The sequence below is a fragment of the Pleurodeles waltl genome, chromosome 10 (assembly GCF_031143425.1).
Source record: "Pleurodeles waltl isolate 20211129_DDA chromosome 10, aPleWal1.hap1.20221129, whole genome shotgun sequence".
NCBI lineage: Eukaryota > Metazoa > Chordata > Amphibia > Caudata > Salamandridae > Pleurodeles > Pleurodeles waltl.
The window spans coordinates 1,061,837,255-1,061,863,062 of record NC_090449.1 but is presented as its reverse complement, the minus strand read 5'-3'; the positions used below and the strand labels follow the sequence as shown (position 1 = coordinate 1,061,863,062).

General features: G+C 49.6%; 1 protein-coding gene across 4 annotated transcripts in view; it reads right to left on the bottom strand.

Moving 5' to 3' along the window:
• Nucleotides 1–25,808, bottom strand: part of TBC1D5 (TBC1 domain family member 5) — a 1,391,198-nt gene that overhangs the window by 355,736 nt on the left and 1,009,654 nt on the right. For all 4 annotated transcript variants that reach the window (XM_069212078.1, XM_069212077.1, XM_069212079.1 and 1 more), the window contains one exon: nt 8,820–8,926. In XM_069212078.1, the coding sequence (XP_069068179.1) occupies nt 8,820–8,926 (107 nt within the window). The remainder of the gene's footprint in view (nt 1–8,819; nt 8,927–25,808) is intronic.

Below are 25,808 nucleotides of genomic sequence, written 5' to 3'. Positions count from 1 at the left end.
GTAAAGACTCTTGGTGCGGTTGTTAATCCAAAAGGCAGTACCTTGAATTGGTAATGTATTCCTTTGAATACAAACCTTAGGTATTTCCTGTGCGATGGGTGTATTGGTATATGGAAATACGCGTCCTTGAGGTCTAAAGTTGTCATGTAGTCGTGTAGTTTTAGCAATGGTAATACTTCTTGTAGTGTGACCATGTGAAAGTGGTCTGATTTGATGAATGTGTTCACTATTCTGAGGTCTAGGATTGGTCTCAGCGTTTTGTCCTTCTTTGGTATCAGAAAGTACAGTGAGTAAACTCCTGTGTTTATTTGTGTGTTTGGCACTAATTCGATTGCATTCTTTAGCAATAGTGCCTGCACTTCTATCTCCAGGAGATTGGAATGATGTTTTGTCAAATTTTGTGCTTTTGGTGGTATGTTTGGAGGGAATTGTAGAAATTCTATGCAATAACCATGTTGGATAATTGCTAGAACCCAAGTGTCTGTAGTGATTTTCTCCCATGCTTTGTAATAATGACCTATTCTTCCCCCCACTGGTGTTGTGTGGAGGGGGTGAGTGACATGTGAGTCACTGTTTAGTAGTAGGGGTTTTGGGGCTTTGAAATTTTCCTCTATTCCTAGGGAATTGCCCTCCTCTATATTGTCCCCGAAAACCTCCTCTGTACTGTCCCTGGTAACTGGACGGTGTGGCTTGTGAGGTGCTGGCTTGTGTGCTTTGACCCCGAAACCCCCCTCGAAAGGGCGTTTTACGGAATGAGCTGTAATTCCCTCTGCTCTGCGGGGAGTAGAGTGCGCCCATGGCTTTAGCAGTGTCCGTGTCTTTTTTGAGTTTCTCAATCGCTGTGTCCACTTCTGGACCGAACAGTTCTTTTTCGTTAAAAGGCATATTGAGAACTGCTTGCTGAATCTCTGGTTTAAATCCAGACGTTCGGAGCCATGCATGCCTTCTGATAGTTACAGATGTATTAATTGTCCGTGCAGCTGTATCTGCAGCGTCCATGGAGGAGCGGATTTGGTTGTTGGAAATGGTCTGTCCCTCCTCAACCACTTGTTTTGCCCTATTTTGTAGGTCCTTGGGCAGATGGTCAATGAGATGTTGCATCTCATCCCAATGGGCTCTGTCATAGCGCGCAAGTAGTGCCTGGGAGTTAGCGATGCGCCACTGGTTTGCAGCTTGTGCTGCGACTCTCTTACCAGCTGCATCGAACTTGCGGCTTTCTTTATCTGGGGGTGGTGCATCTCCAGATGTGTGGGAGTTGGCCCTTTTCCTAGCTGCTCCTACAACGACAGAGTCTGGTGGCAGCTGTGTAGTGATGAAAGCCGGGTCTGTAGGAGGCGTCTTATACTTTTTTTCCACTCTTGGTGTGATTGCCCTACTTTTGACCAGCTCCTTAAAGATTTCTTTTGCGTGCCGGAGCATACCAGGGAGCATAGGCAGGCTTTGGTAGGAGCTGTGGGTGGAGGAGAGTGTGTTGAATAAAAAGTCATCCTCGACCTGTTCTGAGTGGAGGCTTACATTGTGAAATTGTGCTGCTCTAGCCACCACTTGAGAATACGCAGTGCTGTCCTCTGGTGGCGATGGCTTCGTAGGGTATGCCTCCGGACTGTTATCTGACACTGGGGCGTCGTATAAGTCCCATGCGTCTTGATCTTGGCCACCCTGGCTCATGGTGGTGTGAGCTGGGGAATGTGATGGAGTTTGTGCTGGTGAGACGTTAATCACAGGTGGAGGAGAGGGTGGTGGGGTAACTTTTTTCACCACTTTTGTTTGTGGTGTTTGTTCAGTTTGGAACTCCAATCTTCTCTTTCTTCTAATAGGGGGAAGGGTGCTTATTTTTCCTGTCCCCTGCTGTATGAAAATACGCTTTTGCGTATGGTCTACATCAGTTGAGTGTAGCTCTTCCTCAAACCTATGCTTTTGCATTTGGGAGGTTAGTGAGTGCTCTTCTGTATAAGAGCCTGAAACTGGGTCGGTTGCAGTTTGTTTTGGCACCGAAACCCTGTCTGCATCTTTTTCGGCTCCGAGGTGACTTTTTTCTTTTTCGGGGCCGAAACCTCTCGGCGTCGATCTTCTTCGGTGCCGCTGTCTCGGCGTCGAGCCGTGTCTACACCGGTATCTCGGTGTCGATGCTTGTCTCCAGCACTTTCTCGGTCCCGAGAAGGCTGCGTGCCGGTGTCTCGACCGGAGTCGGACGATCTCGGCACTGTTTGGGCCTTTTTCGGTGCCGACGGTCGGTCACCGAATTTATGGGTCGAGCCATGGCCTGGTGGCAGTGGCGTCCCCTGGGCCTTGTAAATCTTCTTCTGAGTGGTTTTTGACGTCTTACTCACGGTTTGTGTATCGTCGAATCCTTCGGAGTCCGATTCTTGGATCGAAAAGGTTCCCTCCTCTTCTTGTTCCTCGAACTCCCGGTGGGCTGTCGGCGCGGACGCCATCTGAAGTCTTCTGGCTCGACGGTCTCGGAGTGTTTTTTGGGACCGGAACGCACGACAGGCCTCGCAGGTGTCTTCACTGTGCTCAGGTGACAGGCACAGGTTGCAGACCAAGTGTTGGTCTGTATAGGGGTATTTATTGTGGCATTTGGGACAGAAACGGAACGGGGTCCGTTCCATCAGCGTTCTTCTGCACGCGGTCGGGCCGACCAGGCCCCGACGGGGGATCGAAAAAATTACCCCGAAGGGCACCGGAGCTCTTCGATCTTCGATGTGGTGTTGAATCTAACTACGCCGATCCCGAACGCAACAATACCGACGAAAATCTTCCGAAATTAGCTATCTTTCCGTTCCGAAACTCGGAGCGACAGGAACACGTCCGAACCCGATGGCGGAAAAAAAACAATCGAAGATGGAGTCGACACCCATGCGCAATAGAGACAAAAGGAGGAGTCACTCGGTCCCGTGACTCGAAAGACTTCTTCGAAGAAAAACAACTTGTAACACTCCGGCCCAACACCAGATGGCGAGCTATGCAAAACATGCGTATCTACAGCGACAGATGCCATCGAACATACGATTACAGTACAATACAATACAATACTGGCCTCAACAGTAGGGATTCAGATCATTTGGCTCCGGTGCCCGGGGTCCGTCCTACTATGGCTCTACAAACTGGGCTGCGTACAACCCCTTCAGCCCTGGACTCAGTGGCAGCGACGGCGAGCAGTCACAGGCTTCTCAGGTAAACAGTGTGGGGTGACTGTGCTCGGCACTCAACAATCAGTAGTATAATATATAATTCCCCAAGCAAGTGCCTAACTTTTAAGAAGGAAAGTACTTTAATGCACGCTAGAACTAAATACTACAGACCGGAAAATGTACACAATTACATTTAGTGCCCTGACACTAGAGTGAGTTGAAACCGCTTTCTGCTATTGGCCCTGGTCTGTACCATATGGACGAGGTGGTCCCCACCCTGTCTGATTCTAGCATAGTTAGGATTGCGGGCAGATAATCCATGCATTCTTGTGTTAGCGTAGTCTTTTTTTTTTTTTACTCACTTCACTGGTTCTCACCCAACAAGAGTCTTTCAGCTGGGGATCAGGTCTGTCCTTCTCGGGGAGCCACTCGCCTCCTCCATTGTTTGCTCTTTCACTCGTTTCCAGGCTTGGCGCGAGCTTGCAGTCCCTCTCTGCCTACTTAGTGGTCATGCGTGGGTGATGTGGCTGTGCTTGGGGACAGCTGCTTAGGGGACTGATAGATCTTCTCATGGCTGGTAAGGCAGGTGCTCTACACAGCCCAGTTCCGGATTTTAGGGTCTGGATCATTGCGGCCAGGAATGGCCAGGCACAAGCAGATGTGAGGCCCCCCTGGTTTGATAGTGAACAAGGACACGGAACCTCTGGTACATGATGTGACTATCTATAGCCACTTTGGGCCACACTGTGGTTTCACAATTAAGGAGCAGTGGCTCACAGCATGCCACAACTTCACAGATCAGGTTGAGGACATGTTACAGTTTCAGGGCTCCCACCAAGGTGCACAGAGCGCTCTCCAGAGGGCAGAGTCCTCAGTTTCTGTAGACCCACCGCACGGGGGGCACGCTGCACCCTGCTCTTTCTGGGCAGTCGGTTGGCAGTCTCATTCATTCTATCAACAGACAGACTGGCTTATAAGCAGGAACTCAGTTCTTGAAACAAGGGAGGGTGGCTAAGATGATGTCCTCTCACCTCTGGGAACCTCACCCTCAGGCAGACACCAGCTCTGGGTGCACAGCACTTCTCGGAGACCGCTGCAGTGCACTCCCTTTTTTAGTCATAGTGTACTTAAAACCCACTTTTTACAGTCAAAGCAGACAGGAGATGTGGATCTTTCTCTTTTTTATATATTTATAAATGTCACGCCCTCTAAAAGCTTTTGAGGGCCAGGGTGAACCTGATGATGCACCATGCCAATGTTAGAATGGATGAAGTTTATATATAAAAAAATAAAGATTCTTATTCTTTGTGGTCATCACTGGCAGGTGCACACGAGCTCGTTTAGGGAGGGGGATCCCCTGTATTGTTATGCTGTAGTCACATTTCGGGAGAACATATCCCTCTCTGCCTCTATCATTGCGCAAAGATCTCCCATTTCTTCTGGTAGGCAGGTCCAGTCCTAGGGCCTCCCGTACCTGTGTTTTGGAGAGATGTGCTTCCACCGTCTGCACTATCAGAACCAGTTTGGGGTCGTTCTCATTTCAAGTGTCCTCCTCGAGCTGCTCTCCAGAGACAGCCCTTGCATAGAGTGATGCTGCTCACAGCAAAGTAGTCTCCAGCCCGGACAACAGCGGCACATACTGTGTGAGCTCTGCACCTTGCTGTCATTGACAACACTGAGGAGTGCTCAGGGGTAGACAAAAGGCTGGCCTCACCTAAGGAGTTTCTCTCAACTTGAGCAAAAAAATGACTGCAGCAGCACCCCGGATCCTAATCATCTACAAATCGCAGTACTTCAGGAAGACTAGTCAGCAGCTCCTCTCAGCAAAAGGCTTAATCAAATGTCTAAATGAGCCCCGTCTCCTCTGTCCTCACTTCAGGCTCTAGGTCTCCCATCCACCTCCAGGAATGTCAACAATACGCTTCCACCGTCTCCGGAAACAGCCTGAGTAGAAGGCCAAGCTTGGAGGGGCCAAAATGGATACCACAGTCCTCGATTACTTTGGATCACTCTTAAGTCCTGTGCACGTGCCATGCAAGCCACAAACATGTCCAACTTGCTAGAAATGAAAACAATGTCCTCATGTCTCTTCTTGAGTCAGCAATGGTAAGCGCACTCTCCACTGAGTTGATGTTCAGAGATCCTGGACAGGGCGTGAAGCTGGCAATGTCCACTAAATTCGAAAAGTCCTCCTCAAACAATTACTAAACAAGGATTTTATGCACTTTCTCTCTAGAAATGTGAGACTAGCCCTTCTCACCTCCATCAGGCCACAGCACCAGGAGGTATATTTGTGTGAGGGATTAAAAAAGTGTTGTAATGACTACGCGTGACCAGGCTCATTAACATGACTGCACAAAGTATTGGTGCATCTGAGAAAAGTCAAATGTTAAAAAGGTGACCTATCCATCTACTGTTTAGGCGAACATTAAAACTCATTATGAATCAACAGAAAGGTTTCATTCAGTGAATTCATTAGTGTATAACCAGTTCATGTTACCCCACTGGGGGGCAGGGATCGCAGCTAATAACCGGTGACATTTACAACACGGCTTCAGATCGCACATTTCTTCTGTGTGTTTGGCCCCAATTCCACACACCCACTCGTCTCCTCCGCTCTGCCGACCTCGCCACAGTCCCCCACATCCAACGCACCACCTCCGGCGGCAGATCCTTCTCCTCCCTCGCCTCCAAGACCTGGAACTCCCTCCCCACCAACCTCCGCAAGACCCAGGACCTCCTGACCTTCAGAAAACACCACAAGACATGGCTTTTTGAACAGTAAATCGGCATCCCCCCCTCTTCCTTCCCCCCCACAGCGCTTTGAGACACTACTGGGTGAGTAGCGCGCGTAATACATTTTTGGATTGAATTCCCATGGTTCTCGGTTGTGTATTGGATGTACCGTCTCAAGTTTACTCTGTGTGACCTAGCTCCGCCTCCTGTGTTTCTGCAGTATGGACTCGCACTGGGGCTCACGGTTTGTATGTGCAATGTATTTATTTAGTTATTAACTAAGGAGTTTTGTACAGTGCTGTGTATTTCCTTTCAGCTACTTCAGACAATTGACAGAAAGAGGAGATCCAGCCTGATGGTTATATGGGACCCGTCGGGTTCAATGAGCCTAGCTAGGTGACTGCATGGACCACATCTGGTTGCAGAATACAGTGCAGTGTGTCCACTCAGTAGGATCTCAGCCTTACCACTGGTAATGCACAGGAAGCACACCATCCACGGGGACACCTGGCCTGAAAATGGGGCGATGTTTGTTGGGTTCCTAGGAAGGTTCCTCAGACAGAGCTGCATTGGTCCCTCGCTAGCGTACATTTATAGGGTCACTCGGTACTCCTTGATGAGGCGTGGCAGTGGGTGGACGTGTGAAACTAGGCAGAAGAGGGCGGATGCTTCAGCTATGGCAAGGATCACCAGGCCTGTGGAAGAGATGTGCTAATCCAACTCTCGCCTTCTGCTGCCTCCTCATGCTTTCTGAGTAACCTAACCTTCTCCGTGCGTTTCTCCTGTGTGTCGTAGTCGTGTTTTACGCATGGGGCTTGCGGCCTCCCTTGTGCACAAGCCCTACCTTCTGTGTTTCACCAAGGTCATCCGATGATGTGCTAAGAGGCAGAGTTGGTCTGCGGCTGGAAGCCCAAGGACCAGCAGCCCTAAAGGCGGCTTGAGCCACTATGGAATCCTCTGTCGTAACACCCATTCACACTGCAGCCCTTTGGGAACTTGATGAAAAGCAGAACAAGCTCGCAGGGTGGGAGTTCTGCATGTCAATGTCAGGGTGGTTACTTAGAAAAAAAAGTAGTCCCTACCAGAGTAAGTGAATACACCTTGCCTCAATCAGAGGCCGTTGTTATTAGGAGTGGATCGGTGTGATATGGTCATGTATGCGTAAAGTAGATATCGGCCTGGCTGCAGCACGCATGACCACCTTCAGAGGTGTTAGGCTTTTATCTGGCGAACCACTGAGGACAGCATTTCATAGTCAATGCAGGGAATGACGCCAGATTGCACAGCAGTTTTTAAGTCATTAGGTGGGAGGAAAGGTCTGCAGTTAAGCAGATGTGAGTTGTCAAAACCCCCCTTTGGCCAGACACCATCTATGAGCTTCAAGGTTGAGTTTCTAGCCTAATATGATACCTAGAGATTTTGCAGATTCAGAAACTTGAGGTTGAAATTATGCAGAACAGATGCATTTAGCCAACAATGGTTCAGGTGGGAGTCAGATTCAAAGAGAAATTTAGATTTTAATTTATTTAGCTCTATGTGTTGATTTTTTTTTTTAGCTATTTTTGAATGTTGGACAGAGAGGAGGATACGATCACATGATCAGCAGAGATTGTACCCCATAGCTGGGCATTACTTGCATATAAGATGAGGCTGAGATCCTAGACAAGTTGGAGGTACTCCAAGTCGAATTCAATATGCATATTTAAAAGTAAAAGTGACAAAATTGAGCCCTTGTTACCCCAGGTCAGAGGTGTTGTGTGGAGGGAGAGTCCCCAATTTCAACACACTGGTGTTTGTTTTCCAGATAGGATTTAAACTATTTTAATGCTGTGCCATTTGTTCACTTTACTGACTGCTGACAAGTCTACAGGAATCCAGAGGCACCGGTCTTTGTTGACAATTTCTAGACTCACATCCATCATTGAGGTTTCTGAGCCATGCCCTGCAGGGAACCCAACTGGACCTTGCCAATGAGGTTGCCTTCTTTCCCATAGCTCTTCGGCTGGGATGCAACAGAATTCTCCCTGATTTCTTTTTATCAGAAATGTTCAACCCTCGATGGAGCGAGTTTCGAAGGCAGTTTTGGGTCCACAGCAGGTTTTCTAGCAGTGATTTAAACATGTCCTACTCTGTGTATGTTACACATACCATCTCGTTCTCAAGAATTATTGATACTTGCGCACCCGTTTGGAATTAGCGCCAAGTTAGGAAGCATGGAGGTGACCTGTGCGTGAATCATTTAGTTTGCTGAATGGTGTCTTTAAGAGACTTCGCTGTAACTAGGTTAAAGAGAGACCGCGGGGTTCTTGATGGTAATTAAGTCAGGGTTATTTAAGGGGAACGAGCAGTACAATTCTTGCCAGACCACCTTGACTTTACTATTGAAGAATGTGGTAAACTCTTCATGCTTCCCTCACTCAGTTTCAAAGTAGGGCACTGGGGTGCAAGAATCTCCCAGCATTTTAAAGAGATGTTTTGAACTTATCTTGAAGCCTATTTAACTGGTTGCGGAAATGGCTCTGGCCAGGATGACATTTCTCGTGCACACCCTTTGGAGTTAAGAGTGTCTCTCGAAGACAAGTGGGATCTTCCCTACAACACAAAAGGATGATGAACAGAGTGCTGAAACTTTTCAAATACTCACCCCTAGTCACAGATCTGGGCTAAATCCTCTTTAAATCACCACGCCACCCCCGTTTGGACCCAGCCATGTGCAAATCAGGCTTGACCCTGCTCCCCATGGGAACAGTCCAGCCGGAACTGCCAGGCCACGTCCTTTCTGGACTGGAAACAAGCATCCTGGGACCGGTTTTGGGGTATCGCCCCGTCAGCCACACTAGCTTGAAACCAGTGTCACGAGTGTGGGACCTGTTCTGCGTGGTCCTGCATCGCTGCACTCGGCACCAGGAAGATGAACGGCACAACACCCACAAAGCTGCCAACTCTTACCTTTGGGTCCCGGAGAAACAGCGCCCGGAGGATGAGGGAGTGCACGTCCCCGATGGGGGGGTAGTGCATGAGAAGCCCCAGGCAGGTCTGGTAGTTACTGGAGATCACTAGGAAAAAAAGAAGAAATAGAAAAAAATTCTTAAAACACAGGAACAGGTGCGACTGAACAGGTGTGGAAAATATGAGAACATACAAGATCATTTTAAAAAAGAAAACTCTCAAAGCAGTACGAAATGAAAAAGAAGCGAATGAGAAAGCCACATTGCGAAGTTATATGAGCTTTTTGCCACATATGCAGCGACGACTCCTCCACTATGGCTGAGGAGTGTCACCCCCCCCCCCCCCTCCCTCGCCAGCAGCTGCAAACTGAAAAATAAAAACGATAATAAACAATGTTTATTATCGTTTTTATTTTTCGAGGGGTGGGGCCATGGGAGATGACAGGGACGGAGGGGGAGTGGTGTGTACACCCCTCAGTGCGCATGTGTGTTTGGCTAGTAGTCTCAGGCCGGCAAAACACACGTGCACGGAGCTCTCACCAGCCCAGCACTGTGTCGCCCGGTGGGAGAGAACAGGCCCATGGTCCCAGTCTGCCTGAACCGCAAAGCCAGGGCGCTCCGGCCAATCCTAACGCAGCTCTCATGCTGTCAGCAGCATGAGAGCAGCATCAGGATAGGCCACAGGGCAAGCTGGGAGCCTGTGCCTGCACTGAGTGGAGGCAGAAGAGCGGCAGCGATGCGACAGGTCAGGTAAGTTTTTTGTTTTTTTGTTTGCCCTGACAGGAGCGCCCCCCGTCCCCCCTCCCCCCCTCAAAAAAATATTTCTCTACGTGCATGGCGTGAGAAAATGAGAGCTGAGCTTCTTGGGATGTTTTTTCCCCAAGGAGTGAAATGTCTGGGAAGTTTACATGTTTCTAGACTCAGAGGTGGAGCGCGTTTGTTGAGGATAAAATGAAAGTAGGAACTGCAGAGAAGCCCATTTACAGCCGGCCCGGGAGGTGGGGTGTGGAAGGGACGGGGGGTGCACGAAAGGTGGGGTGCCCGAGGACAGTGTATGACGCACCGTTATGTTTTAGTGATAACCGCACAACCTGCACCCACCGAGGCAGAAAGCGCGGGAAGTGCCGGGCGGCCCAGGGGGGCCATGGACCGGACCAGCAGAGCATGAGACCCCTAGATTCAGAGTCCCCCCTGAAATCCGCGGGGTGATACCGTATCACCGACACCAGCCGGCATCCCCTGACAGGTAACAGGGATCCCCGGAAAGAGGAATAACCAGCGGGCTGCGGGCGAGGTCTCCCCGAGTCTGGGGAGATTAACCCTGGCTTTTAACCCAGGCCCCGGGCAGGCGGCACCTGTGTGGGTTTCTGGGGGAAGGGGATGTTGAGTAGTGGGGGTGAGCTGTCTGGGGGCAGCACAGTCTGCTCCCCCCCGGTGATGGAGGGGGCGGACAGGAGCCGGGCAGTACACCTCTAAAGGCAGCGCCTGCCCCTCGCATCTACCCGCTACAAAGAGCCTCGAAGCTTCCAGACCAGATCATTGTTGGTCCAAAAACACCAGCCCACTCGTAGGTACCCCCACCGCTAACAACCCCCCCGCACCCCCCCAGGGACTCTGCTCCAGGCAACTGGGAATGGGGGCCTAGGTCTTACCTCTGCCAATAACTCATTCCACGCTACATTATCACGTGACGCGTCAAAGGGACATTCCAACTCCCAACTCAAACACCTTTCAATCCAACACTTCTGTCTTTAGACAGTTTAGGTTTCCTCTTAATTCTTGGTGCTTGTACACGTAGATTTAACCCCGCAAAGTTACTTTTCTACTATAAACAATCGGGTTTGGCTGAAGGCGGTATGAGATGCTAAGTGTTGTGTTCTTTAAAGATGTCTCTCTTCAGCTCTATGCTGACTTGGAGCAGGGTTGGGGAGTCCTGATGGACTCAGGGATGTTGCTACAGATCACTGGTGCACAGACACAGAAGGCCTGTAGAACTGTCTTGTTGCCCACGTCACCTCCTGGCTGTGGGGATGCCAAGAGTCACGGGGACGGTGGGCTCGCCAGCCAGCATGGCAGGGCTACTAGTCCTCATGTCTCTGGAGAGGAGGCAGCTGGTCTTCGAGCTGGCGCAGGCTGGCGAAGGCAGAATTCATCAGGGCAGAGTGTCATGTATCCTTCGGGCCCTGATGTTTGCTGATGCCTGTAGTCCTTTAAGGGGGCATAAGTGTGGCATCTGGGAGACCGCGGGGCATGGCACTGCAACCACCCATGGGTGGGCTGGTATAAGAGCTCACACTGCAGTTCTGGAGGAGGTGGTTTCACTTTCTTTAACAGAGAGAGCTGGTAACAGGCCACTTTAGTTTAATGGTGATGCGCTCCTTGTGGGCGAGGGAGGTGTCCACGGTGCATTCCTGCGGCATTCGATGAAAGTTGGGATTCAAAGGCATCCAGGTTCATGGCTTTGACTCAGGCTTACACTACTTGTTAATTCCTGTTCTTGGCAAACATCACAAGTTAGGTAGAGTTAAGCCTCAGGTAGGGGGATGGACATCCACACCTGGATGTGTTAGCAGTCTTTGAGGACTTGGATGCCTGGAGCAAAGGAAACCTTTTCCTATAATTTTATTTTTATCTTATCAGAGCCCCAGTGGCAACCTGCAGGAGTTGAAGACAGAGGAAAAGATGGGCCCCTGGGAAAATCTACAGGTGATCAGGATCTTCTGGGGATGGATGTTTCCTACAATCCCATTCAAAATGACACCAGTGGACGCTTGAACAGAGGGACTGCTCGCAGAAGATCACCTACGCATCGGGGGCACGGGCAGGGTGACCGCTCGTAGAAGATCATCAACGCATCATGGAGGCCTGGGCAGTGTGACCGCTCGCAGAAGATCACCTACGCATCATGGAGGCCTGGGCAGTGTGACCGCTCGTAGAAGATCACCTACGCATCATGGAGGCCTGGGCAGTGTGACCGCTCGTAGAAGATCACCTACGCATTGGGGGCACGGGCAGTGTGACCGCTTGCAGAAGATCACCAACTCACCATCGGGGCATGGGCAGTATGACCGCTCATAGAAGATCACCAACTCACCATCGGGGCATGGGCAGTGTGACCACTCGCAGAAGATCACCAACTCACCATCAGGGCATGGGCAGTGTGACTGCTCGCAGAAGATCACCTATTCACCATAGGGACATGGGCAGTGTGACTCCTTGCAAAAGATAATCTATGCATCAGAGGGGCATGGGCAGTGTGACCGCTCGCAGAAGATCACCAACTCACCATCGGGGCATGGGCAGTGTGACCGCTCGCAGAAGATCACCAACTCACCATCAGGGCATGGGCAGTGTGACCGCTCGTAGAAGATTACCTACGCATCATGGAGGCCTGGGCAGTGTGACCGCTCGTAGAAGATAACTTACACATCGGGGGCAAGGGCAGTGTGACAGCAAGTAGAAGATCACCTACGCATCATGGAGGCCTGGGCAGTGTGACCGCTCGTAGAAGATCCCTACGCATCATGGAGGCCTGGGCAGTGTGACTGCTCGTAGAAGATCACCTACGCATCATGGAGGCCTGGGCAGTGTGACCGCTCGTAGAAGATCACCTACGCATCATGGAGGCCTGGGCAGTGTGACCGCTCGTAGAAGATCACCTACGCATCATGGAGGCCCGGGCAGTGTGACCGCTCGTAGAAGATCACCAACATAGGGGCATGGGCAGCGTGACCGCTCGCAGAAGATCACCAACTCACCTTAGGGGCGTGGGCAGCGTGACCGCTCGCAGAAGATCACCAACTCACCATCGGGGCGTGGGCAGTGTGACCGCTCACAGAAGATCACCAACTCACCATCGGGGCATGGGCAGTGTGACCACTCGCAGAAGGTAATCTATGCATCAGGCGGGCCTGGGCAGTGTGACCGCTCACAGAAGACAACCTACTCAACATGAGTGAGGACAAAGTGACCTCTCAGTGAAGGTAACCGACGTACAATGAAGACACAGAGTGACCGCTCACTGAAGATAGCATGATCATTATGAAACCAAAGAAAGTGACCACTTACAGAAGATACCTTAATCACATGAGGACGATCATAGAGTGACTGCTCACTCAATAGAAAGTACTCATCGTGGATGCATGGACAGAGTGCCTGCTAACAGAAGATGACCAACTCAACATGAGATTAAGAACCGAGTGACCGCTCACGGACTATATCCTACCCATCACAAGAAAGAGGCCAGAGTGACCGCTCACTGATGATACTCTACTCATCAGGAGAACAAGGCTAGAGTGACAGCTCAACTGAAGATATCCTATCTCTCACTAGGAGGAGGACAGAGTGACCGCTCCCTGAAGATACCCTACCTACCACTAGGAGGAGGACAGAGTGACCGCTCACTGAAGATCCCCTACCCATCACAAGGGCAGGGTGACCACTCACTGAAGGTACCTTACCCATCACAAGGGCAGGGTGACCACTCACTGATGATACCATACGCATATAGTATGATGTATAATGACCGAGTGACCACTCATTGAAGACACCTACCCATCACTAGGAGGAGGACAGAGTGACCACTCACTGAAGGTATCCTACCCATCACAAGGGCAGGGTGACCACTCACTGAAGATACCATACGCATATAGCAGAATGTATAACGACAAAGTGACCACTCACAAAAAAAGACCCTCCTCGCGAGGTAGACAACCGATTAGCCAGTAGCTTAGGCCAACTGTTCCAAAATGAGGAGAGTAATTACAGCCAGTCTGGGAAGGGAGACAGTGCACCCCAACAAGCAGGCACTGAAGGCATCTTCTATGGGGGGGTCACAAAGTACAGGAGACAAACAACCCGATTCACATTTATTAGAGGAAGAAACTGCACATCTATTAAAGATGCACATCCCCGGTCTCATGAGAATAACTAATACTCTGTTATAGCTTTACCTCACTAAGCATCCAATCAAACAGCAACGAACCCCCAAAGTAACAAGCACACAATATATCCAATATGAGAGATATAAAAACAAGCCATCAGAGGTTTTATACAGAGGTTTCAGCGGTTGGTACAAAACTATCACCATCATTCACGGAAGAATAGTATTTGTCTCTAAGACTTTTGTACATAATTACAGTTATTATTCGTACAAAGCACACCAGTGGTGCACGGCATCACCAGTCGTGACCACGGCACGCTCCCCTCATGGAGAAGGCACCTCCAGCTCGGTGATAACACCCCTACAGCGCACGTCACACCAGGCGTCTCTAGGCGCTACACTCTGCTGTCTTGAGACCAATAAAATAATACAGAAATCATTCAAATGGAGGGATTTTTATGTTGGATCGAGGAATAATGCACTGTATTCCAATGCGCGGTGGCAGGTTAGTGCACATTCAAAACCTTTCTAGGAAATCCAAGGTCCGCAGCAGCACCATATTTTATGAAAAGATAAAAGGAATGGGATAAATGGACTTTTATTCCATTGTCTTTATCACCGTATTGGACTGACTTACTGCATGAAAAGCACTGGAAACAAGACCGAGTCCCCAACGAGACCCAGAAGTACGGGCCCGGACTGTGCCATCGGAACCTGCCCCCCTGCAGCAGAGCTTCTGTTCCCGCCGGTCACCTTCATAGACTGCAATGTTGGAAACAAGCCCGGGTCCCGGGGAGACCCAGAAGTACGGGCCCTCACTGTGCCATCAGAACCTGCCTCCCTGCAGAAGAGCTTCTGTTCCCCGGCTTCCTTCACAGACTGCAATGTTAGAAACAAGCCTGTGTCCCAGGGGAGACCCAGAAGTACGGGCACTGACTGTGCCATCAGAACCTGCCTCCCTGCAGCAGAGCTTCTGTTCTCCGGCCTCCTTCATAGACTGCAATGTTAGAAACAAGCCCGGGTCCCGGGGAGACCCAGAAGTACGGGCCCTCACTGTGCCATCAGAACCTGCCTCCCTGCAGCAGAGCTTCTGTTCCCGCCGGTCACCTTCATAGACTGCAATGTTAGAAACAAGCCCGGGTCCCGGGGAGACCCAGAAGTACGGGCCCGGACTGTGCCATCGGAACCTGCCTCCCTGCAGCAGAGCACCTACTACCCCGGCCACATTCATAGAATTAAATGTGAGAAACAAGGCCGTGTCCCAGGGGAGACCCAGAGGTACGGGCCCTGGCTGTGCCATCAGAACCTGCCTCCCTGCAGCAGAGCTTCTGTTCCCGCCGGTCACCTTCATAGATTACAATGATAGTAACAAGTCTGAGTACCCTGGGAGACCCAGAAGTACGGGCCCTCACTGTGCCATCAGAACCCGCCTCCCTGCAGCAGAGCTTCTGTTCCCCAGCCTCCTTCATACACTGCAATGATAGTAACAAGCCTGAGTCCAGAGGAGACCCAGAAGTACGGGCCCTGACTGTGCCATCAGAATGAGCCTCCCTACAGAAGCTGCTTCTGTTTCCCCGGCCTCCTTCGTAGACTGTAATGCTAGAAACAAGTCTGAGTCACAGAGGAGACTCAGAAGTACGGGCCCGGACTGTGCCATCAGAACCCGCCTTCCTGCTGCTTCAGTTCCCCCATCACCTTCACAGAATGCAATGTTAGAAACAAGCCCGAGTCCCAGAGGAGACCCGGAAGTACAGGCCCGACTGTGCCATCATAACCTGCCACTCTGTAGCAGTTTATGTTCCCGCCGGCCACCATAGATTGCAAATGTTAGAAACAAGCCAGAGTCCAGACGAGACCCAGAAGTACGGGCACTGACTGTGCCATCAGAACTTGCCTCCCTGCAGCAGAGCTTCTGTTCCCGGCCTCCTTCATACACTGCAATGTTAGAAACAAGTCTGAGTCCAGAGGAGACCCAGAAGTACGGGCCCTGACTGTGCCATCAGAACCTGCCTCCCTGCAGCAGCTGCTTCGGTCCCCTGGCCTCCTTCATAGACTGCAATGTTAGAAACAAGCCTGAGTCCAGAGGAGACCCAGAAGTACGGGCCCTGACTGTGCCATCGGAACCTGCCCCCCTGCAGCAGAGCTTCTGTTCCCGCCGGTCACCTTCATAGACTGCAATGTTGGAAACAAGCCCGGGTCCCGGGGAGACCCAGAAGTACGGGCCCTCACTGTGCCATCAGAACCTGCCTCCCTGCAGAAGAGCTTCTGTTCCCCGGCTTCCTTCACAGACTGCAATGTTAGAAACAAGCCTGTGTCCCAGGGGAGACCCAGAAGTACGGGCACTGACTGTGCCATCAGAACCTGCCTCCCTGCAGCAGAGCTTCTGTTCTCCGGCCTCCTTCATAGACTGCAATGTTAGAAACAAGTCTGAGTCCAGAGGAGACCCAGAAGTACGGGCCCCGACTGTGCCATCAGAACCTGCCTCCCTGCAGCAGCTGCTTCCCTCCCCTGGCCTCCTTCATAGACTGTAATGTTAGAAACAAGCCTGAGTCCAGAGGAGACCCAGAAGTACAGGCCCTGACTGTGCCATCAGAACCTGCCCCCCTGCAGCAGAGCTTCTGTTCCCCGGCCTCCTTCATAGACTACAATGTTAGAAACAAGCCTGAGTCCCCTGGGAGACCCAGAAGTACGGGCCCTGACTGTGCCATCAGAACCTGCCTCCCTGCAGCAGAGCTTCTGTTCCCTGGCCTCCTCCACAGACTGCAATGTTAGAAACAAGCCTGTGTCCCTGGGGAGTCCCAGAGGTACGGGTCCTGACTGTGCCATCAGAACCTGCCTCCCTGCAGCAGCTGCCTCTGTTCCTGGCCTCCTTCATAGACTGCAATGTTAGAAACAAGTCTGAGTCCCAGAGGAGACCCAGAAGTACGGGCCCTGACTGTGCCATCGGAACCTGCCTCCCTGCAGCAGCTGCCTCTGTTCCCGGCCTCCTTCGTAGACTGCAATGTTAGAAACAAGTCTGAGTCCCAGAGGAGACACAGAAGTACGGGCCCTCACTGTGCCATCGGAACCTGCCTCCCTGCAGCAGAGCTTCTGTCCCCCGGCCTCCTTCATAGACTGTAATGTTAGAAACAAGTCTGAGTCCAGAGGAGACCCGGAAGTACAGGCCCCGACTGTGCCATCATAACCTGCCTCTCTGTATCAGTTGTTTCTGTTCCCGCCAGCCACCATAGATTACAAATGTTAGAAACAAGTCTGAGTCCCAGAGGAGACACAGAAGTACGGGCCCTGACTGTGCCATCAGAACCTGCCTCCCTGCAGCAGAGCACCTATTACCCCGGCCACCTTCCTAGAATGAAATGTTAGAAAAAAAAACAGGTCCTAGGGGAGACCCAGAAGTACGGGCCCTGATTGTGCCACCAGAACCTGCCTCCCTGCAGAAGCTGCTTCTGATTCCGCCAGTCACCCTTCACATGCTGCAAAGCTAGAAACCACATTTGGCAAAGCCAACAGGTCTTGCCTTTTCGATATACTGGCTTTGCCAATGCTTTTTGATGATGCTGCGCGGTATGCATCATCACATGAGGCTTTTACATTTGTTTTTTCTGCACCATTCTAAGATGTTGTATGGCACCTGGAACGGTAACTTCTAAACAAAATAATTTTGCCTTGCATTCAAGCACTTTCTGAAAACAAAACAGCTCAGTAACAAATGGCATCTATCTTGACCCGAAGAAAAAGAAATCTGTGCTGTGACAGGGGATAAACAGAGAAGCGGGTCGGGAAGAAGTCAGTGTGGTGGGTGAGTAGGTGAAGAGGAATGGAAGAGCTTGAGGTGGGGGCAATAAAAAAATGTGTGGGAGAAACAATGGACAAGCTGAGGGTAGAGGAAAGAAGCAGCAACACAGAACACGTGAGGGTGGGAGCAGCACACAAGGGAGAGAGCAAGAAGGCCTCTGCACTCTGATGGCGTGCCCAAAGCATAAGAAGAAAGGTAGCCCGCTGAATATGGGCACTGGAAGGATACAAGCCATCCAGTCAGAAGTATGGTAAAGAGGCTATGGTCCTGGGGGAAGGCACACACACCGCCTAAGAAGCACACACATGAGTGGCAAGCAAACCCAACAATGGTAAGGAATGAGCGGGTTCTAAAGCCACTCCACGTTTTGGTATCGTCCACAAGGTCTTTCCACAACTTACAGCTGAAAACTAAATCAGATCTTCGAAGCAGAGAAAAGCCATCTACAGGCAAGACCTGTGTAAGCACCAAAGACTCCTTAAGAGTTATCAATGGTGGTGAACTCCGATACCACCACTGGGGGATAAACAAACATTGGAAAGAACATTGGAAACAATCCTACACCCAGGATAAGACCTGCAAGTGCCCCGAATGTGCCATCAGAATCTGACTCCTTGTAGCAGGGTGCTTCTGTCCTGGCCAGGGTCCTTCACAGACCGCCGCGGTATGAACTATCAGCACAGAGAGCTCCTCCGGAGACATTCAGAGTGCATAGCTGCTATATGGTAACAGTCATCACGGGCAGCGGACAGTGGTGGGACCAGGACCGGTCCGAAGCAACCACAGATAGATGAAAGGATGGGAAGTACATAGCATTGGCTGCCAGTAGCCAGAATTGTAACACAAACACACCATATGGAACTTCCGAGCAGGATCCAGCACCCCTATGAAGAGCTTTCACACCGTATCAGAGGAAACAAACCAGTCATCTGAATCCATCTATACGAGGGTGTGGTTACTGGAGAAGGGGCCTGAGGCCCCGACAGCCTTTGGCCTGCTGCAGAAGCTCATGAGTGGAGCAGGGAATGTAAAGTCAGTGAAGATTCCACAACAGGAAGAGGGGAGACCGGAAGCGTCAAGAAAAGCCAATGTGTAGATCTCTTCTATTTAAGCGCCAGTACTGCTGCGGAGATGTAGATCTGGGAGATTGCGTAAGAGGCCAGCAGGAAACAGCATTTTGTCATCGCCTTCTGCAACAGCTTGTAAGTTCATACATCTGCTTTCATGTGTAGGGCACTTCAGTTTCCTCCTCAGTCCTCATCTTTGCTCAGCTATCAGTCAGTGTGGAAGATTCAAAAACTGCAACCTGCACCTCAAGCTCTGTAGGCTGCTTGGAGAGCGAATGGATGATCGAGGCACATTCTAGCTCCCTGTAGGAGGTCAGCTCTCTATACAGTGTACAAAAAATGACGTGCACTGTGCAGAGTCCAAGCAACCCCACCTTGGTATACACAAGTAGATAGACCACCTAATGCTGTATATTTATGGTAGCTTGGTCGAGCACTTAGGCTAATCTTGGAGAAGTGCTAAGCATGTGTTGTACTCACAGTATAAATAAAAGTGGACAAACACTCAAAAGAAGAACTCAAGATAAAAAATACTTCAGACTTTTATAAAACTTTATGACCAGGATCACTAAAATCGGATAAGTACTTCTTAAGTTATGATTATTTAAAGTTTTCCAAAAATAGTCTTTTTGTGCGTAACTGACACTGAGGGTGGTCACTCCCTCTATCCTTTGATAGTTTTCCCGCTATTCCTCCCACCAAAAGTTGGGTCTGGGATCAAGGGTGGCCATCTGCAACTAGCAGCAAATGGCTGGAGCGATGCTTCAAAGGTGGCATGGCATTTGAAGCGTCCTGCCAGAGCAGGGCACATTCCTGGGGGAGGAGGTGCGACACCTCCAACCAGGAAGGGCTTTGTTTTCTGGTCCCAGAGAGCAGAGGCTCTCACCAGAGGGATCCAGAATCATGTCTGGTGGTGGCAGGCTGGTTTGAACTAGCCAGCAACCATGCCAGGGTGGAATAGCCATCATGTAGCTGGAAAACTTGTAATGACGAGTGTCCAGCACATGTACTTGCTATGGCTCCCCTGTACACTTACTATGTCTTAAAGTTTTGTAAAGACACAGTAGGGGTTCATGCAACGACATGCCCTCACATGCATTATAGTGCACCCTGCCTTAGGGCTGTAAGGCCTGCCAGAGGGGCAACTTACCTACAGCGCATGCAGTGTAAGTGGGCAGTGAGATCCATGTCGAGTTTGCAACTTTTAAATACACCTTGTCATGCACTTGCAATGGCGGTCTGCATGAGGCTGGTGTGGGGCATCTCAGAGTGGCACAATTTGTGCTGCAGCCCTGGGGACCCTCTTCAGCACCCATCCTGTGGGTACCATTTACTACGGAGTTACAGGGGTAACTGAAGTGCCAATACATAGTACAGTTTTGGGGAAAGACATCTGGTCTGGAACCTTTTCAGCAGGGGCCCAGGGCACCTAAAATATTGCGACCATATCATTTTCTAGGAAACAAGTGTGGGGGGGGAGGCGGGGGAACTAACCATGCAAAAAAGGCCCTTTTATACACTCCCTCTCCAGCAGCTCATCAGGATTAGCGACCAGACACCCTGTTACGATAATCGCTCTAGTGAACAAACCTGCCATTAATTCATTCATTCACAGCAGTGGTCCACTATACTCCTATAATGACCGTCGTGTACTATTGATCCTGAGTACCATTCATTGCTTGCATCACTGCCAGTCTACTCTGCTGAACTACCGTGGAGGCTGCAGGTGGGATGAGGGGTCCAGGCAGAATGGTCCCGATCCAAAAAATGAACAAGTTAAAATCTCTTAGTAAAGTGAAAACAATGAGAAAAACCGACACAGACATATCAGACCTGACTCTGGTCCCCCAGACCCAACTACCAAAGCAAGAATGCATTTGTGGGGTGTCACAACCCAATCCACCCAACGCCACTGCTGTCCCAACTGGGCCTGGTAATTCTCCCTGGGACCTCATGACTAGGGTCATGTACAACACAACTGCCTGGACTTCCTGTCAGGGATCACTTATTTCAAAAGTATTTTCACTGCACAAACACTTCTTCGTGTCCACTACTAGAAACCATGACGGAAGAGTTGTCAAATCAGCACATAAGGACAGGGCTCCTTGTTTCTAGTCTTTGCCTTTTACAACTCATTTTACAAATCATTTTACCAAGTGACTGACGGCCCAATGTACTAAGCTAGAGTCATAAATAGAGGAGGTTGCTTAGGCAAACTAATGAGGCGAGCTGTTGAAGAAAAGAGCAATGGGTCTGGCTTGGCTCTAAGAATCTGTGCCCAAGCTGAGCCATGGAAACATTTGGCATGTATATTGTGCAACAATGTAAAAATATGATGTAATTTCACCAAAATACAAAAAAGCATGTTTCCATAACATGTGGAAGTGTTTCACCTTAGTTGATCAGATTATATCACTGCACAGCCATTTATAAAAAGTGAAAGCTTTTAAAAATATTCATGGCTTGCCTGTCCCCCCAACAATGCTATTACTGAACTAAGATACAAGTCAGTAGTCATGTAAACTATAAACATGGCCTAGATTATTACTGGGGTCACCCGTTTTTACAGTTTTTTGCAGATAAATACAAACAGAAAAAAGTGTCAATTTTCCTGTCTGTACTTATTTTTAAATGCAGAAAAAAACTAAAAATATAGGCCTTCTTTGGGTGATTCTCACTATTGTTGGTCAAGAGTGCCTGGTCAGTATGTCTGCAGATTGACAGATAGGGGAGTTAAGAAAAAATATTTCCTTATAAAGTTAAATACGTGTAGATTTCCAGCTGTTTACACTGTTCTACAATGCAAATGTTTTAAAATGACTGTATTGTACTGTAAATAGCTAAACCTGTTGGGCACTCAAGTGTGAGAACACATTTATAAGTTAAATAAATGTGAAAATATACCCATTGCAACTTCATTTATACACTAAACACAAACTAACAAAATTGATAAACGCAGAAATAATTTGCAAAAAAAATATTGAGAAGTACAGACGGAAATGTTAAAAAAGAAATACCATAAAACTGGGAGGCCTAATTATTAAAGATGGGTCAACAGTAGAGTATATTAAACATAGAAGGTGCGTGCAACGTACGCACCCTCTACTTAAAAGTGCGCTGATATGCGATAATGAAGGAAAAAGGAGGTTCTGTGAGATAAAATATTTGCCAAGGATCACACAAGCAGAGAAGCTGTTATTGAGTCCGGGTTATCTGGTTTGACATTTTGAAATGTAGCCACTAGATTGGGAGGGGAGGGGTGTCTGTCTCTCGTGTCCGTCTCTCTCGGTCTCTCTCTCTGTCTCTCTCCCAAGTTCACCTCAAAGGTCACTGTTTTGTCTTTCATTCTTGGGTCATGAGGTAGCAGACCGGACTCAGGCCCAACTACCAAGCTAAGAATACATTTTTTGGGTGGTGTCACACCCAAACGCCCCCACACCCCAAATAACCCCCAACGCTACGCTTTTAAAGTTGTGCTACGTCTGACCAACTAACACGTGATTATTGCAACCAAATTATAACCTCTTAACAGACTATGGTGCTGTTTATATAGGAAAATAGTACAAGGTGCTCCAACAACGTCATAGCTCATGCAATCTTCGGCTCATTGTGATTTTATGTTCCCTGCACTCGTCACAACTGAAACATAACCTATGTAGTTAAACCTTGCTCAGGTGTTGCATTGTGACTTAGTCAACCTGCCACAGTGGCCACATCCCACTCTTGGTTTCTTGGGGTCTCCTCGTATACATGGGATTAGCTTCCCAGGCGTGTACCAGATAGGGGTCGGAGGGTGCTATATAATCAGGTCCTTGGGTACTGGGGTGTCCTCCTTAGGCCAAGAGACATGGGGCTACTGCCAGGTCCTAACCGGTGGGCCAGACCACCTCCTCAGGCCCATCCCCCTGCTCGGCTGCACCATGTACATATCAGGTGACCGCAGCCGCCAGAGGCGGGGTCTGTCGTCTGGTCTGCCCTGGCTCTACCTCTACAAATAATTGTGGGTGCCTAGAGTGATTCTCCGCCCAACTGCACTCTTCAACAGTGTCCACATCCTGATTGAGAGAATCTGGATTTAATGACATTTTATATCAAAAAAATGTACAGCTGAAATGCTACATCTGGGGATTTAGAAGTAGACGTGAAGTTATGGGCCTTACTGGGTGGGTCACCCTAACAAAGGAAGTAAACAACCATAAACTAGTAAGTTTGTAGAGATTCACATTAACACTTTCAGGTAGTTTAATGCGGGCTTAGAAATAACCCCCTCTCTGGCCTTTTGGAGACCAGTGAAAAAGATGCAACAGAAGTATATTACCTCTGTTACACGAGGACCAACCCTTTAAGAATACCCATCACAACCGGTGACTTCAGTAAGAAAGGTTGGCACAGTAAACGTGAAAAGGCTGGAACGGCCGACAGGTACCCTTAACAGTACCCACGCCAAGTCCTTGCCAGGCCAGAAACAGAACAAGTGGCAGACTGTAGAGGAAGACGTAGTGCCAGCTGCCTTCTCCAAGGAAATAATCAATCCAAAGGGTAGATGAGGTTTAAAGTGCGTTTCTTTAATGCCAAAGATCCTCGACAGTCGTCGGCGCCTGTTCAGGATGAGTCTCCAACCACCGCCCCATCCAGAGCCTAGAAGCTGTCCAGGCGCTGATGTGGTAAGATTCCAACACCCACAGATACGGACATAAATAACAGACTACAAAAAAATAAGTAGTCACAATACTAAGAAGCAACATTAAAAAACCATGATGTAATATATGTACAAACATATATTACATCACATACTACAGAGAGCAGCGAGTGGCAGCTCCTAGGGAAGGACAGTGTTTTATCAAAGTCCAAGCATAGGGACCGAGCTCGGATGGGACTTCGGCCGAGGTCGAGATGGATTCAGCTAGAAGATGGACAGAACGATGGGATCAACATCCCCTGTTGTCGGCAGCACTGGTGTCCGCATTGAGACAGGCGGTACCAGTATCAATCGTGGCACTGGCTGGAGTGGGAGCTGAGCCGGAAGCGGGTTCAGGAGTCACAGACCCTCCAATGACAGACCTGCGGTGGGAATCCAACGGGAGGCCTTGGCTTGTCCATGGGGCCTAAAGATGCACCAGAGGTTCCGCTAAGGTGGCAATGATGCGAAGTATGGCCGGGTATATTCTAAAAGTGAGGATCTGCAGGTAGCAAATGCATTAGAACTCCGCAGTTGCGAGCTGTAAGTCTAATACCTCCGCTGTCCATCTCAACAGCGAAAGGGGCACTTTGTCCCAGTGTCCGGGGAAGTGTCATCCTCTGGCCTCCTATGAATCCATTTAACAATCGTCATCAACATAATGTGGGGGAAAATAATACCCATCGTCTCACTGTCATCTCCAAAATCTGCTTGACTGATCAGAGTTGGAGCGCAGGGTGTGGCTTGGAGGTAAAGGCCTGGTCCTGTATGTATGAACTGGGGTTGGGTGCATCAGTGAGGCTTCTGGGACGTCACCGCAGTCAGGGCCAAGAAACATTTGGGTTGGAGTTAGATAGGGCTGTTGGGACAGGGTCTTCCTATGGGACTGTGGAGCTGGGGCCAGCACAGTTACTGGAGATATCAAGGGGAATGGAGCTGACTTTGGTGCACAACTAGAAGTCTGCTCTGATGTCGCGGGGAACCCGAGTCCGGATCAGGAGGTGGAAATGGTGCAGAAGGCAGGCCAACCGGCTGTAACCCCGCTGGAGGCCTCCAAGGATCCTTTGGGCCAAAAGCATGCCAGAGGGTGCCCGAAAATCACTGAAGATATGCAACATCTATTTAAGGGTTTCAATCTGTTGTGACATCACTGACGGCCCCAGGGGTGCATCAGGATCCGTTGTAGAATTGGCTCCTCGACAGGGGACCGGACATGAGACCGAAAGGCACCTTGAGGTCATTGCAGCTTCTCTGGCTGAGCATGGTGGTACTGGGACAAAGCTCGCTTGCCCTTTATTTTATTTATTTATGTTATTTAGAGATTGCGGCTGTCACCAAAATGGTATCCTGGCCCTTCTTGGACAGCAATGAGGGCCTACCACAGGAACAGTCCTAAAGCGAGAATGGGTCTGCACCCTAGACCAGTGGCGTAGCGTGGGTGGTGCAGGGGGGGCCGGCCACACCGGGCGCAACATCTGGGGGGGGGGTGCGCTCGCAAGTGCTAAAATCCACGGGTTAGGGGGCGCAAATGACTTGCCTTGCCCCGGGTGCTGACAACCCACGCGACGGTGAGCAGGAGCGGGCTTCCGTGATTTATGTCAGTGTTCATTGATGTTCTGCTTTGCTTCATGTTCCCAAATCGCTTTCGGATTCCTAAGAGCACTCTCCTCCCCAGACTTGGAGTGGAGCCCAGGGCCCCGACACCAGAGGCACACCACAGGGTGCTCGGTCAGAGATATTTGCTTGGGACGGTCCATACAAGGTTTAAATCCTGTAGTTTTAGGAGGGCACAGTTCGCTTGCACAGTGGAAAAATGGGGAATTGTGAAGAAAAACTCTTCTGCTGAGGAGGAAAAAGCAGTAGTAAAGCTCCAGATCCAAATATGAAGGTGCGGAAAGAAGGGAACTGACGTCGACACAAAGGGGTGGTGCTCTGGTGCTTACTTGCGACTTCTTGTCCCTTCTGGGGCGGAATGACATCAACACGGAGCCAAGTGACGCCACAAACCGGAGTGTGGGAGCAATGCTGTTGGAATCACCAGATCCAGTGCGTCGCCCGGGGATATCCTACAGCTGAGGAATCTGCGGCTAGAACCATCCATCAGAATACTTTTTTTAAAATCGATACCATATTGTTTACATTTCTTGCGGCAGAATAAACACGTTTCTAAATAAGATCAAGGATGTCCAAAGAAGAGGTTGGAGTTTGGTTTCCTAACGTCTACCTGAATCCCACAACTTTGTGTCTTAGACAAGCTTGCCTTTAGCTAAGACTATTTAGAGCTGTGGAAAACCGAATTTAGATTCCTTGAGAAAAGGTAGTTTATTGACCCTATTCCCTTTTGAGCATTTGAACGTCTGTCCCAGAGACCAAATTATTTTTCCTTCCTATTTTGAAGAATATGTGTAAACTAACCTCATCACGTTAGCAACAGATGTATCAATTTTCATACTAGTTCTAATAAATTCATTAAAATTAATAGTGTAGTACTCTGGAAGAAACCCAACGATGAAGGTATATCTTGGGCTCATCAACTATTTAAAAACAATAGCTTATATATACCTTTT